Source organism: Girardinichthys multiradiatus, chromosome 1 (assembly GCF_021462225.1).
Source record: "Girardinichthys multiradiatus isolate DD_20200921_A chromosome 1, DD_fGirMul_XY1, whole genome shotgun sequence".
NCBI classification, from domain to species: domain Eukaryota; kingdom Metazoa; phylum Chordata; class Actinopteri; order Cyprinodontiformes; family Goodeidae; genus Girardinichthys; species Girardinichthys multiradiatus.
The window spans coordinates 8,523,903-8,537,048 of NC_061794.1; the positions used below are offsets into that span (position 1 = coordinate 8,523,903).

Below are 13,146 nucleotides of genomic sequence, written 5' to 3' on the forward strand. Positions count from 1 at the left end.
GCCTGGGAACTCTCCCATAGAGGCCATTTTTGCCTTCGTGTCTCTTACGTATTATTTAATAATGAACACTGACCTTAACTGAAACAAGTGAGGCCGACTGGGTTTTAGATGTTGTTCTGGGTTCTTTGTGACTCTTAGATAAGTTCTTGATGCTTTCTTGGGGTAATTTTAGTAAGCCAACCACTTTTGGGAAGGTTCTCTACTGTTCCATGCTTTCTTACTCCAGGTTGTTTTTTTTTTTTGCCATTAATAAATAAAATAATGAATTGAAACACTTTTTGCATTTTTACTCAAGCAAGTCATCTTTGATATTCATATTTGTTGAATGATCTGAAACATTTAAATGTGACAAAAAAGCAAAAGGTGGAAACACCTTAATCTTAGGCTGTTCAAAGCAAAGCACTACGTTTATGAAGTAGAACTACTTTTTCTATAGGTTTTGTCTGCACATAATTTACTGGATCTGCACCGAAATATGTTTCATGTCCATTTATCAACCAAACATGCAACAGTGTCTAAAACTTCATCAAAGTGCTTTGCATGCTTCATTGACCAAACTTCTCAACCTGTATTGATTCCTGCATGTTATGTTTTGGTTTGTCGTTGTGTTCTCACCATTTCCTTGTGGTTTCTAGATTATTCCTCTGTGTTCATCATAGTGTCTAAGGTGTTTCCATATTAGTTACTCCTTTGTACATAGATTCTTAGTGTATTTTAGTGTTCTTTTCCCTTTGTTTTCTAGTTGATTCCCCATAGTTTAGTATTTGTCTTTCCCCCTTGATTTAGTGTCCTTGTGACTTAGTTGACTTCCTCTCTATTAATTATTCTCCATCCCTCGGTCTCCCTACTTACCTTCTCAGCTGCTCCAAATTATCTCCTGATGAACACACCGGCATGCAATGTCATTCTCCACACCTCCCTCAGTTTATAGGCTTTCTGATTCTCATTGTTCTCAGCTGGAACCTCCCGTTATTCCTCGTTTCCATGCCTGCTATCCTCTCTGTTGTTCTACCTGTTTTTCTACCCGTGTTCCACATCCTGTTCTCTTTGTCTTGTTTATGTAAGTTTTCTATTTAACATTAAATCCTCACAATGCTCATCCAATGCTGCTGTCTGCACTTGAGTCCAATTCCAAAACTGCACAACAGGTCACAAACATGTAATGTTGTATTTAAATACGTACATAGCATGTATTTAAAGGAAATATCAAACCAGGATTCTGATAGTTTTCTTCCTTTGTGACTCGGAAATAAAATCCTTATTGTTAGGTCAGTCAGTCAGTCATTTTCTACCGTTATTCCATAGTGGGTCGTGGGGGAGCTGGTGCCTATCTCCAGCAGTCTATGGGCAAGAGGTGGGGTACACCCTGGACAGATCGCTAGTCCATCACAGGGCAACACACAAACAACCACGCACACACTCATTCATACACCTAAGGGCAATTTAGAGTGACCAATTAACCTAACAGGCATGTCTTTGGACTGTGGGAGGAAGCTGGAGTACCTGGTGAGAACCCACGCATGCACGGGGAGAACATGCAAACTCCATGCAGAAAGAGCCCCAGCTGGGAATTGAACCTAGGACATTCTTGTTGCAAGGCAACAGTGCTACCAACTGTGCCACCATGCAGCCCCTTATTGTTATGTCCTTAAACAAAATTGAACAGTGATTGCATGACAACCATAAAAGGTATCAAAATGCTAAATCCGTCAAGTAAAGCACAATGTGCCAGAAACCAATTAAACTTTCAATTACGTTTGTACCATAAAGAATCTCTGAAAGAGGACTGATTTTCCAATCAATGACAAGTTTTTGTCAGAGCTGTTAAAAAACTGTGCAGCACATCACTAGCAAAGCTGTGCTGCTCTTGCATTATGGTTTCAGCCTATTTGCTATTTCTTTAAATGTACTTTTTGTTTTCTGGTTTCCATGAAAGCTTTTTTAATACCTTAGTTTTCAGAAAATATTTTGTTGTATTTACAAAATAGAAAGGCAAAATATAACTTTACTTAATCAAAGAACATGTCTTCACACAAAAACCTCTGTTTAGATAATAGTAACATCGTATAACCCTCCTGCTTTAACATCCTCCTGTTTCTTTGCTGTTTTTGCACCGTGCATCTTCAGTTTCCTGCACATTTTCTTCTTCTCTATATTTGACTGTATGTTTACTCTCCACCTGCCTGTCTTTCCTCTCCAGAGCTCTGGACAGCAGATTCCTGTGGTGGTTGAGAGCTGCATTCGTTTCATAAACCTCCACGGTGAGTCGCTTTTTCTGATGTAGCACTTTTATGTAGAGAAATCCAGTTTCAACATAGATGTGCTTCAGTGTCAGGGTGTGTGTTGCAGGCCTCCACCATGAAGGAATTTTCCGAGTTCCTGGCTCACAGAGGGAGGTAAACCTCATCAGAGATTCGTTTGAAAGAGGTAAGAGTTCAGTGTTCATCGTGCCACATACAATGGTAGAAAACATTTTTGTTAATTCCTGTTAATATGTTCAGACTGAATGAAGGATCCCTCTGGGACTAATCATTGAAATTGTAAATTTCTCATAATTCTCTGATATAGAATTTATTTTTATTATTGCAAACTCCAGTGGGTGTTACTATGGGGTAGAAAAAATATCAGGTTATTGTTGCTGCATTGCTGACTCCTAAAGAGCGTGTTGGATCTTTTTACTAGAAAGCTGTTTACTAGAAAGTTAAACAGATAAGTACCGACGAGCCCCACACCATCTTTTTCACATTTTGTCAAACTAAAACTCAAGCTTTAATGTTTTTTATAAGGGGTTATTGTGATAGACCAACATACAGTAAATAATTGTGAACCTTTTTGGGTACATCTAACCAGCCTCGAACATTTAGACTGACCTTTTTGCCCTTTTAATCTTTGCCTAATAGCTCAAGCTCAACCAGAGTGGATGGAGAATGTTTCTGAAAAGCAGCTTTCAAGTCCTGCCACTGAATTAACTCAGTTAGACTTTAACACACAAATGTGCTTTGATCTGTTTGTATGTTTAGTGTTGTTGTCCTGCTGCAAGGTGAACCTCAGGCCTAGTGTCAAGTCTCTTGCAGTCTCTAACAGGTTATCTTCCAGGATTGCCCTTTATTTAGCTTTATTTATCTTCCAATTAACTCAGCTTCCCTATCCTGCTAAAGACAAGCATCCCCACAGTGTGATGCTGCCACCACCTTGTGTATGGATTTATCCTGCAAATAAATCACAACAAGGTTAAATGGGCCCTCTTCTGAGGGCAAATGTTTACACTGGATGTAATTTAGGAGCATCATAGCAAGGGCCAGTGACAAAAAGACAAAAAAAAAAAATCCAAATTTAATCATGTGACAATGTCACTACACAATAATTTTCTGCTTTGCGTTGGTCTATCAAATGAAATCCCAATAAAAACATTAAAGTGCCTGTGACATCGAATTTTCATCATAAATCCAATTACATTTATGGAAAGGAAACATTGATTAAGTATTTTAAAAAGCAAATTGAACGGCACAGCATCCGGATTTTCAAAATAAGTCATTAAAGACCGACTAGATCTCGCTATATTATTAAACAAACACACAAATATCTACATATACATGTGTATATATTAGCAGTTATTAACATTAGATCAATTAGATCAGTTACTGGGTTAACTAAGATATTATAAACCGAGCAATTCAACATTAAATGCACAAAATTAAGCAACATATATAGCTTTGCTGCATCCAGTGTACTCACCCATTGTAGAGCAAAACACATGAAAATATCGGGAGGCATAAAACGAAAAATGAAGCAGTTTAACTGGTTTAACGTCCACAGAATGACTTGATTTGGACTTGCAACTGTATTTATCAATGGCTTGTATTGCGTGATCTGCATATGGTTCTTGGAGTACCTTCGGGCTTCGCAGCAGACTGGACCAGAGCAGATACAGAATAAATCCAGGGTTACAATATATCGACAGCACTGAGTGAAACAACCAGAGGTGAAGCTGAGCAGCATGGAGCAGTAGCAGCAGACACAAGGGATGATTCAAGAGCTGAAGACACTACCTGGTGTGTCATTTTTTTATTTTATATTAGAATCTTTAGAGAAACATTTATTTAATTATATCGTATGCATGATTTATCTTATTTTAATAATAAAAATAATTTAGCATTTTTCATTATTAATAACTGACGATGTATAAAGCGACTTCTGCAAGAAGGAACTATTCTTACTTGCTAAGCCTTGATCCGTTTAGCAACAGCAACAAGCTTTGGCGATCTTTTTCCATAAGATGCACTGAACACCAGAGCTATAGACTCTGCTACAACATTCTCCTTCATCTGCCTGATATTCAGAGGTTTCTTGTTCAAAGCAGTTAACCGAAAAGTCCTCCAATCACAACTAGCTGTGCTTGGTGGGACCAGCCCATCTGTCCCCACTCAGTTTTCCAGCTCTGATCCTCTTCTCTTCAGGAAAGAAGTGCAGACTAATGGCTGGTGTCATAGTATTGCTGCCACCACCAGCAATGCACCATTTCACCATATTAACGCTGCTTTTAACGCAACTTGGCTTCTACCTGAACCGTTTGTCTTTGAATGACCAGAGACTTCCCTTTTGACATCATATCTGGGCGACTTTGGGCTTTTAAAATGTAACATCAAAATATGCTTATTTTGTGTCACAATTATCTTTTATCACAGCTTTAATCCTAATATCATGACAATTACTGCTTAATTCCTTCAATATTAAGATGTTTTCTTTCAATTTCTGCATTGGGAAAAGCATGTCACAGGCCTTTTAAGTTTTTTGTTGTATTGTGACAAAGTGGGAACAAGTATAAGGGCTATAAATCATTTTACCAGCACTTTACATCATGTTTAGTCACAGTAAATGTCAGTCTAGTTTTTAGTCTCCTTTAGGCTCTTGTCATTAAGAATAATGGTTTTCAGCTATATTGTTTTGGCACCAAAAGATGACCCAACAAAATCTTTGCTGCAATGATTATTTTATCCCATGCACCTGTTTCACTTTCCTGAAGGAGAGGATCCTCTGTCAGACAGTGAGTGTGACCTGGACTCCGTGGCCGGTGTGCTGAAGCTGTATTTCAGGGGGCTTGAGCCTCCTCTGTTCCCGTACGAGAGCTACTCTCCGCTGCTGGAGTGTGTCCGTAAGACACCTTTATTTCACCCCTGTGTGTTTCATTTTATGGTACCTGTTTTAAAATCATGCATCAGCTTCACTTGGATTTTCAGATGTCTACTATGGAGTCCAAATAGTTGTGGCCCAAAGTTTTCGCACTAATCCAAAAACTGTTTTGTTGTTTGCTGCCTCCATTTTTGGGGTAAAAGTTTGCACTGTTGTTATTGTGATCAGATAAATCTTAATTCATTCAGAAGAGTTTCCTTTGCTTTTAAACTTTAACTTCTAACAAAAATAACATTATAACTTTGCCTTTTTTACTAAATGATCAACTAACTTAATTTCAAAATACTCACATCATCAGAGAAACATGCTTTCATCAGCGCTCTTCATCAGTGTTCCCAAATATACATGGAAATCCCTGGCATGAATATTGCACAGTGCTTTTATGGTGTCTGGAAGTGTCTAAAATTTGATTTGATCAATTTTCTGGTCTATGTAAATTTGGAAAAACTGGATCTAGAAAAATATGACCTAACTTTGATACGTATATCTCCTATAATATAAAAATTTACATTTATTTCTTTTTAAACTTCATCATTTGTGTTTGATTTGGGAGGTTTTGTCAAGCATTTTTGAGTTACTGCCTGCAGAGCTATGGGTCATTCATCCCCTTAGATCAGGATTTTACACTACACCTGTGGTTCTTGAACAGATTCTGGTTTAAATGCCAGAGCCAGGGTCATTTTCCTCATGGGGAATGCACAGAACTGTGTTGCCACCTGTTCAGGGTAGAAACCCTACTGGACAATGGCCTTGAGAAAATAATGGCAGCACAAAAATGATTTCTCCCCTAGAAAAGAGACTGCAGAAGAAGAAGCCAATAGACCAGGAATAATTCCACTCAATAAAAGAATCACCCAGAAGATGATATTGAACATACCAGAGTAAGTTGTAAAAATTATTACCAATCAGACCTGGGTAGAGAGGTCCAAGCGGAGGGAAAAAGTGTTCCTTCTAAATTGACGGGAAAATATCTGTGCCACATGGAAGAGGTCCGATGCAATCTCTCTGTGCAATCTGGAAACTTCTTTTAGTTCTGATCACATGAATGACCAGTCATGAGATTTAAACAATACACAGCATGGAAAAGGCATCATATTCTGCTTATTATTCAAACCACCGGTTTTATCTTTACATCCAAACAACTCTGCCAGGTTTACATTTGTCTTGACTGATGCGCCAGGTGTCCAGTATTTGTTCCCCAGTGATAAAATGGCTCCACTGCGTAGGCGTGGTTAGCACATTACCAACGAAGCATCAGCTGGCCCATGTCACGGATACCCAGTTGAGATCCACCAGGGAGAGCAGCATATGCCAGTTTGTACCATGTGACTCATATAAACATAACAAAGTTATTTTAAGCTACAGACTACAATTGTATCTTAAATAAATAAAAAGTCAAGGTATCAGCAGAACATTATCGTTTATATTTAATGATGTTTATGCTATCGGCGGTTAACGAACTAATTAAATTCAATCCCTGTTGTAAGTCATCACTGATCTCGTCTTGCTGACAACTGCTTTGCTCTCCATTTTATAGGAAAACTCCTCCCACATCGCCATGTCATCACCTCATACTAGGTGACGCGCCAGATGATTTTAAAGGAATCATCCCAAAATTTGAAACAGTGTATGGAGGGTGATGTTGCCTTACAGTATTGGGGCAAATTTGCTCTGCAAAAGGGAGAGAATAAAATGCTTCTCCTCTTGCATCACTGCTTTCTCAAATTAAAGGCACCTCAAATTGCCTCTGGAGCAAAGTGTTGTATACTAGTACCCACTAGTTTTAAATGCTAGTGGGTACGCACTGTAAAGTCTGGTAACAGTCTAACAAAATGTATTCCTTTGTAGCAATGCTGTATGTGCTATATAGCTCGTTTTGAAAATGATCTTCTCCAAAAATTAGCTGTTGATTTAAGATAATGCAATGATGATGATGATCTACCTCAATACCCTGTTTGCTGAGTCACAGTTGATGACTGTTGGTGAATCCGTCTATAAGTTAGTCTTTTCAGATTTTTTTGTCAGTGGCCGTCTCACACAGACAGTGTGAGATGTGAGAAGTGTTTGTTGCAACATTTATTTAGGGGACATTTTTTGTGCATTTCAATCAGTTTTTGTTTCTGGCATTGGGAGAAGTTGCAACCTAAGAACTCATAACAATCTTTTCTTATGCTCATCTCAGCATGTTTCTCATTTGATTTCTCCCTATGTTACCCAGAAATCGAAGAGGAGACCGAGAAAGCGGCCCAGATTAAGGCCGTCGTTTCCACTTTCCCGCGGCCTCTCCTTGTCGTGATGCGATATCTTTTCGCTTTTCTCAACCAGTAAGCTGAAACAAAGCGGTTGGATGTTCTCCTGTTCCTAATATCTGCTGATGTTTTGAAACTACACACCCATCCTCAACAAATAACTAGTTACTGTATTTGTTTTTTCACAGCGTGTCTCAGTACAGCGATGAGAACATGATGCAGCCCTACAACTTGGCTGTTTGCTTCGGTCCGAGCCTCCTGAGGGGAATGGATTCTGATGACGCCGTTGCTAGGCAGCCGCAGATCAATGACCTTGTTAAAACCATGATCCTTCAGCATGACATCATCTTCCCTGGCCAATCCGAACTTCCAGGTCCGGTCTATGAGAAGCACATGACACTGGAGCAGGAGTACTGGTGAGCCTTGAGTAATAATATAGCTCCTTTGTTAGCATTGTCTGTCTACCAGCATGAGTTCAGCATCTCCATGGTAACCAACTGCTGTTCTGGCCTGTAGGTGGCAGTAGTCCCCACCACTTCCATGACTTCTTTAAACTTGGTTGCACTCCATGGCTTCTGGATATGTGATTACATCCAGTTCTAGTATTTGTAGTACTTTTAGTAGGGGTATCAGGGCACATTCAGCTCACAAGAAGAGGTGATGGGTGATATTTTGTTCCCATGAACAAAAATGAAATGAGAGCTTTGCAATATTTTTAGAAAAAATAAAAATCACCCTTTTTTGCTGGTTTTTGCTAGTACAGTACATGTACAAAGAGTACATGTTTTATGCATCATAAACAGTTTTAAAGACTGTGTGATTACCATAGAATATTTTTGTCGAGGCTTGATTAGTTCATGCATTGTGGTTTTTGTGCTTGAATAATCTCTGTCACATGATTTTTGGGGATATCTGATTAAAGGGGGCTGAATATAAAGGGTTTGCACGGTGGAGCAGTTGGTAGCACTGTTGCCTTATATCAAGAAGGTCCTGGTTTTGTCTCCCGGTCTTTCTGCATGGAGTTTGTATGATCTCCCCGTGCATGCACGGGTTCTCACCGGGTACTCCGGCTTCCTCCCACAGTCCAAAGACATGCCTGTTAGGTTAATTGGTCACTCTAAATTGCCCTTAGGTGTGTGAATGAGTGTGTGCATGGTGTGTTGGCACCAGCTTCCCCGTGACCCACTATGGATTAAGCGGTAGAAAATGACTGACTGACATTTTTATCTGTGTAGAATTATCCAGTTCATGCTTGATCTGTCATAATATTTTAGATTTTGATAAAATAGTCTAAACTCTTTTAAAAAGACTGTGAAATTACTCTTTAATTTAACAGGGTAAATGGACTGACTGTTCTAACCGCTTTACGCTACATGCTGTTGCACTCACAAATACGCACACGCTTATACAGTACACCGATACACAGATCGGTAGGTACGGAGCATGGGGTTAAGTACTTTCTCCAACATGCGGTAGGAGAAAGCTGGAATTGAACGTTGAACTTTTTGTTTGCAAGACAGATATTCTAGAGGTCAACGTTTAGACACAGTGCTTACTCACCAGCCGTCAGTGTTGTACCGGTTCATCCTTAACAAGAACTTGTTCAAAGTTCAGTTCAGCCAGGGTAAAATGAATTGATTCATGTTCATAATTCATCACCTAAACATACTAAACAATGTTTACAGCTCCGACCTGAAGTAGTTCTCGTTCATTTATCATATTTTGCCTGATATAAAGTGAAAACATAGAGATAGATAAATAGGTCATGAAATCATTAATAAAGTAGCATATGGATTATCCCATTGCTGTTTAATCCTCTCTTGTTTTCTTTGCTCACATAAACTGGATTTTCTAATGGCTGAACTTTCAGCTGCTCGTATTTATATTTTCTAATAGTTTCACTAACAGAAAAAAGCGTTTTGACTGAAAGGCGGACCATGTTTTTTTTGTCTGCTTAAACTATTGCACAGTCAAAAACCCACAATTGCAAAGTAAATAACTGCCAAATACTTAAAGCTAATGGTGTCTTGGAGAAATGCAGCCATGCATTGAGCATTTTCTATTATTCTACAACCATAAAATTAAAGTACATTCAGTTTGCCTGCTTATAATGTTGTGTCGTCTCTTACACTTCAGCAGATGAGGTTAGATCAGCAATTGGAAAACACCTAGAGATAAGGCCTTCACTCTAGTGAGAAATATCAGGGTGTTTAAATATTAAAAGATCTCATGCATGTTTAGTCTTAATGTCAGTCTCCCTCAACAACAATTTTAATATAGATGCTGAGATGACAATAATCTTTATTGTTTGATAGTTGTGTTACTATAGTTACAATCTGATGCTACGGGTTTAAGGATTTTTTTGTGTTTGAGCTTGGTTGGTTTACAAATACATCTCAGTAAATAATATCCAATTATCTGTGACTGGTTTTAAGCCCAGCCAATTAAACTTGGCCTCCTCTCCCAGATTTCACCAGTTCTGTATTTGAATCATTGTCAGTGTTGGCCCCATACTACCTTGGGTGAGCCCTGTATACAACCACAAACCTGTTTAAGCTACATACAGTATATTCATATCATATTGGTATAATATTGTAAGAGCATTTGTTGAAGGCATGTCCAATTTTATAGTGGTTGATATCAACCCCAACCTTCATGACTACAAATGAATTGCCAAGATGTTGCTGTGAAAAGCAATGAAACAGACTTCAGTCTAACATAAAAAAGTTTTTTTTTTGTTTGCATACTCATAAAAATCCTTAAAACTAAGTTTGTACTTCATTTAGAATTTAACATGCTCTAATTGCCTCCACCAAAGGTGCTATGTGGCTGATAAAGTTAGTCTTTCTAAGGCTGCTCCTGTTTCACTCTTAAAACTCTTTATGGATTATTTTTCTTCTTTGAAGGCTGATAGGTATTGCATGATTGGAACCTGCCTTCTGGCTTTACAGTGCTGCTTTTCATTTTAAACTTAAAGACACTGAATGTGACATTTCCAAATATATAAAGCAGATTTTCTTTCGGTTCCTTTTTCTTGTTAATCATCTTGAAACAGGCTGTCACACTGAAGCAATAAGGCATTTTGGTGGCGCATACATGCTTTATGTAAATACAAATAAGCTTGTTTCTCACTTAAATGCAAAACAAGCCTGCAACCTATTCAGACTATGTCGTGCCAAAATAACCACTTGGGAAAAATCACTAAATCGTTTACTTTTTTTTCTCATAGATGTATTGTTTTGAAATTTGACAGAGGTTGAAGTTTCCTACAGCAAAGTCCTGTCACATTTTCACAAGTTAGGGCTGTTGCAGTTCTGGTTTGTGAGTCAAACAGAAGAGGAATTGAGTGTGACCACTTACTTTCCATTTTTCCTTTTATGCTCAGTGAGCCAATTACAGAGGAGGGAGACGGAGAGACTGAGCATCTGCCCAATGAGGATGGTAGGTGTACAAGCTAACATTAGCATTAAACATCCTCTTCCCCACAAAAGCAACACAAAAGATTTTAAACGATTTTCTCAATAAAAATTGTTGCATTTTTTGGCCTGCAGAGTGGGAGGCAGTAGCATTGTTCGACTATATGGCCAGATCTCCAGCAGAGCTTTCCTTCAAGCAGGGAGATCCTATTATTCTTCACAGCAAGGCCTCTTGTGACTGGTGGAGAGGCGAAGTTGGAGGGGTTAAGGGTCTAGTCCCTCACAAGTACATCAGTATACTGGAAGGGTAAGTGATATTTATGTATTAGCACTTCTGGCTGGCATTGCTACATTGATATTTGATGAAAGAGATTGTGCCCCAGCCCTCAAAAGTATACACACCCCAAGTAAAATGTCTCGATATAGTTTCAAATTACCAGTCTAGTTTTGAATGCAGCATCTGTTTAAGTACAAACTGAAAGAACAACTTAAAAAACAAATAATTGATCATTTATTTTAAACAAATGCCATAAACTAAACATACAGTTCCCTTAAGGATTGTGGGAAATTATGGAATAAGTAAACAGTGCTCATTTTCCTAGGTTTTTGGTTTGGTACAGCCAATTATGATTGCTAGTTAATGCCGGTGCAGCACATTTACACATCTACCATAAATTTACCGAAATAACAGCAAACAGAAAACATAAGCAGAGAAACCATTAAGAACTCAAAACTCAAACACCTAACACAGGAGGATCACCTAAAGGACCTAAAGGATCCCGGCTGTAGGTTTGTATTAAATAAACAAATTCAATTGTAATATTATTTGTCCCTCATAAAAGGATTTAATATAAAAACAATATTTCTCTAGAATATTATTACAAATGAGAATGTGGTAAATAATTATATTACACAGCAAAAATGTCCCAATCTGATTTATTAGCTTGTTAGGATAACTTGGAAATTTCAACACGCTTTCTCTTGCACGCAATATGAGAAGTTTGGAAACAGGTAATAAACCGGAGTTAAAGCAGATTTAGCGTCAGTTTTCTTATAGTGGATTATAATAATAGAAACTGGAACTCCAACTTATTTCCAGTCCAAACCAGTGGTTGTCCAATCAGTGTTCACTTTATTCTTGTCAGACCAGAATATTTTCTTGGTCAGTCTTTATCCCACATTCAAACTTGTATTGTTTCATCTATTTGTCATGAAACACACACTTTATACATGCCTCTGTTTCTCTTCCTCCAGGTCAGAGCGAGGGAAAAGAGATGAAGGTAGAGTAGGTGGAGGCAGCACTGGAAACCTAACGGCAGAAGATCCACTCACAGAAAACACAACAAGGTATACACAAGTACGATATACTCATGCTCAAAGGCTCACACACTTAAATGCACCTATGAACGCATTCACAGTCAGTTTAACATGTGCAATATGAAGAGATCGGTCAAGTCAAGAAATCTTATTTCTCCCAGAATGAAAAACTCTTTGGTCAGCCTGGAGCACACACTCCATAAGCCAACAGCCAATACCTCACAGCTGTCACACAGACAAAACACAGAAGGACAAAGACAGAGACCTTCAGTTCACACCGTTGTACACCCATACATATGCCTTCGAGCCTACAAACAGTAACAAATACTAACCAAAGTCATAAAATTTTGGCGTGTCTCGACAGGATGCGGGTAAACAGTGATAGTGCTTCGTTGCCAGGGAGACAGAGAGGAAGTGAGGGGAGCCCAAGTCGAAAGCCACAAGCTTCCCTTGCCACAAGACAACAAATACCAGTGTAAGGCTGCACACCTCAGGCACATGACAAACTCAGTGTATGTTAAGTATGGATCAAATGTTTACAGAAGGATACCTCTGAGATAGATTGAAGTCATTTTAGAAAAAATAGAAAGTCAACAGACATTTAGCCAATCTGGTCAGACTCAGTCACATCTGTGGAGAGCAACAGGGAGAGTCAGGCTTACGTAACAGTCTGAATTTAAGTGGCTGGGACAAAGCTGGGCATGAATCTAACAAGGGTGCAGGAAGTCAAAAAAATTGGAGCCAATCTTTGTCCACAAACTCCACAGTCATGACTGTGACCTGAAACACCACACACATTACTGAATAAAAAGACATAGTAATTTCTAGTTTGACCTTGTGTTGGCAGAGTTGTGTCACTGTCATGGTGCCAGAAACAATGGTCATTTATAATTATATGAATAAGGGGTTTTAGGATTAGTGATTCATATTGTTCAGTGGATTAATAGTCAACATACATTCAGATGGTTGTCTCC

General features: G+C 38.6%; 1 protein-coding gene across 3 annotated transcripts in view; it reads left to right on the top strand.

The window, feature by feature from the left end:
• arhgap4b (Rho GTPase activating protein 4b) overlaps window positions 1-13,146 on the top strand; it is a 54,110-nt gene that overhangs the window by 34,376 nt on the left and 6,588 nt on the right. For 2 of the 3 annotated variants that reach the window (XM_047369603.1, XM_047369609.1), the window contains exons 14-22: window positions 2,201-2,261; window positions 2,350-2,427; window positions 5,024-5,152; window positions 7,409-7,514; window positions 7,628-7,855; window positions 10,825-10,880; window positions 10,991-11,162; window positions 12,110-12,202; window positions 12,537-12,647. In XM_047369603.1, the coding sequence (XP_047225559.1) occupies window positions 2,201-2,261; window positions 2,350-2,427; window positions 5,024-5,152; window positions 7,409-7,514; window positions 7,628-7,855; window positions 10,825-10,880; window positions 10,991-11,162; window positions 12,110-12,202; window positions 12,537-12,647 (1,034 nt within the window). The remainder of the gene's footprint in view (window positions 1-2,200; window positions 2,262-2,349; window positions 2,428-5,023; window positions 5,153-7,408; window positions 7,515-7,627; window positions 7,856-10,824; window positions 10,881-10,990; window positions 11,163-12,109; window positions 12,203-12,536; window positions 12,648-13,146) is intronic. The other variant, XM_047369617.1, reaches the window with a different exon arrangement.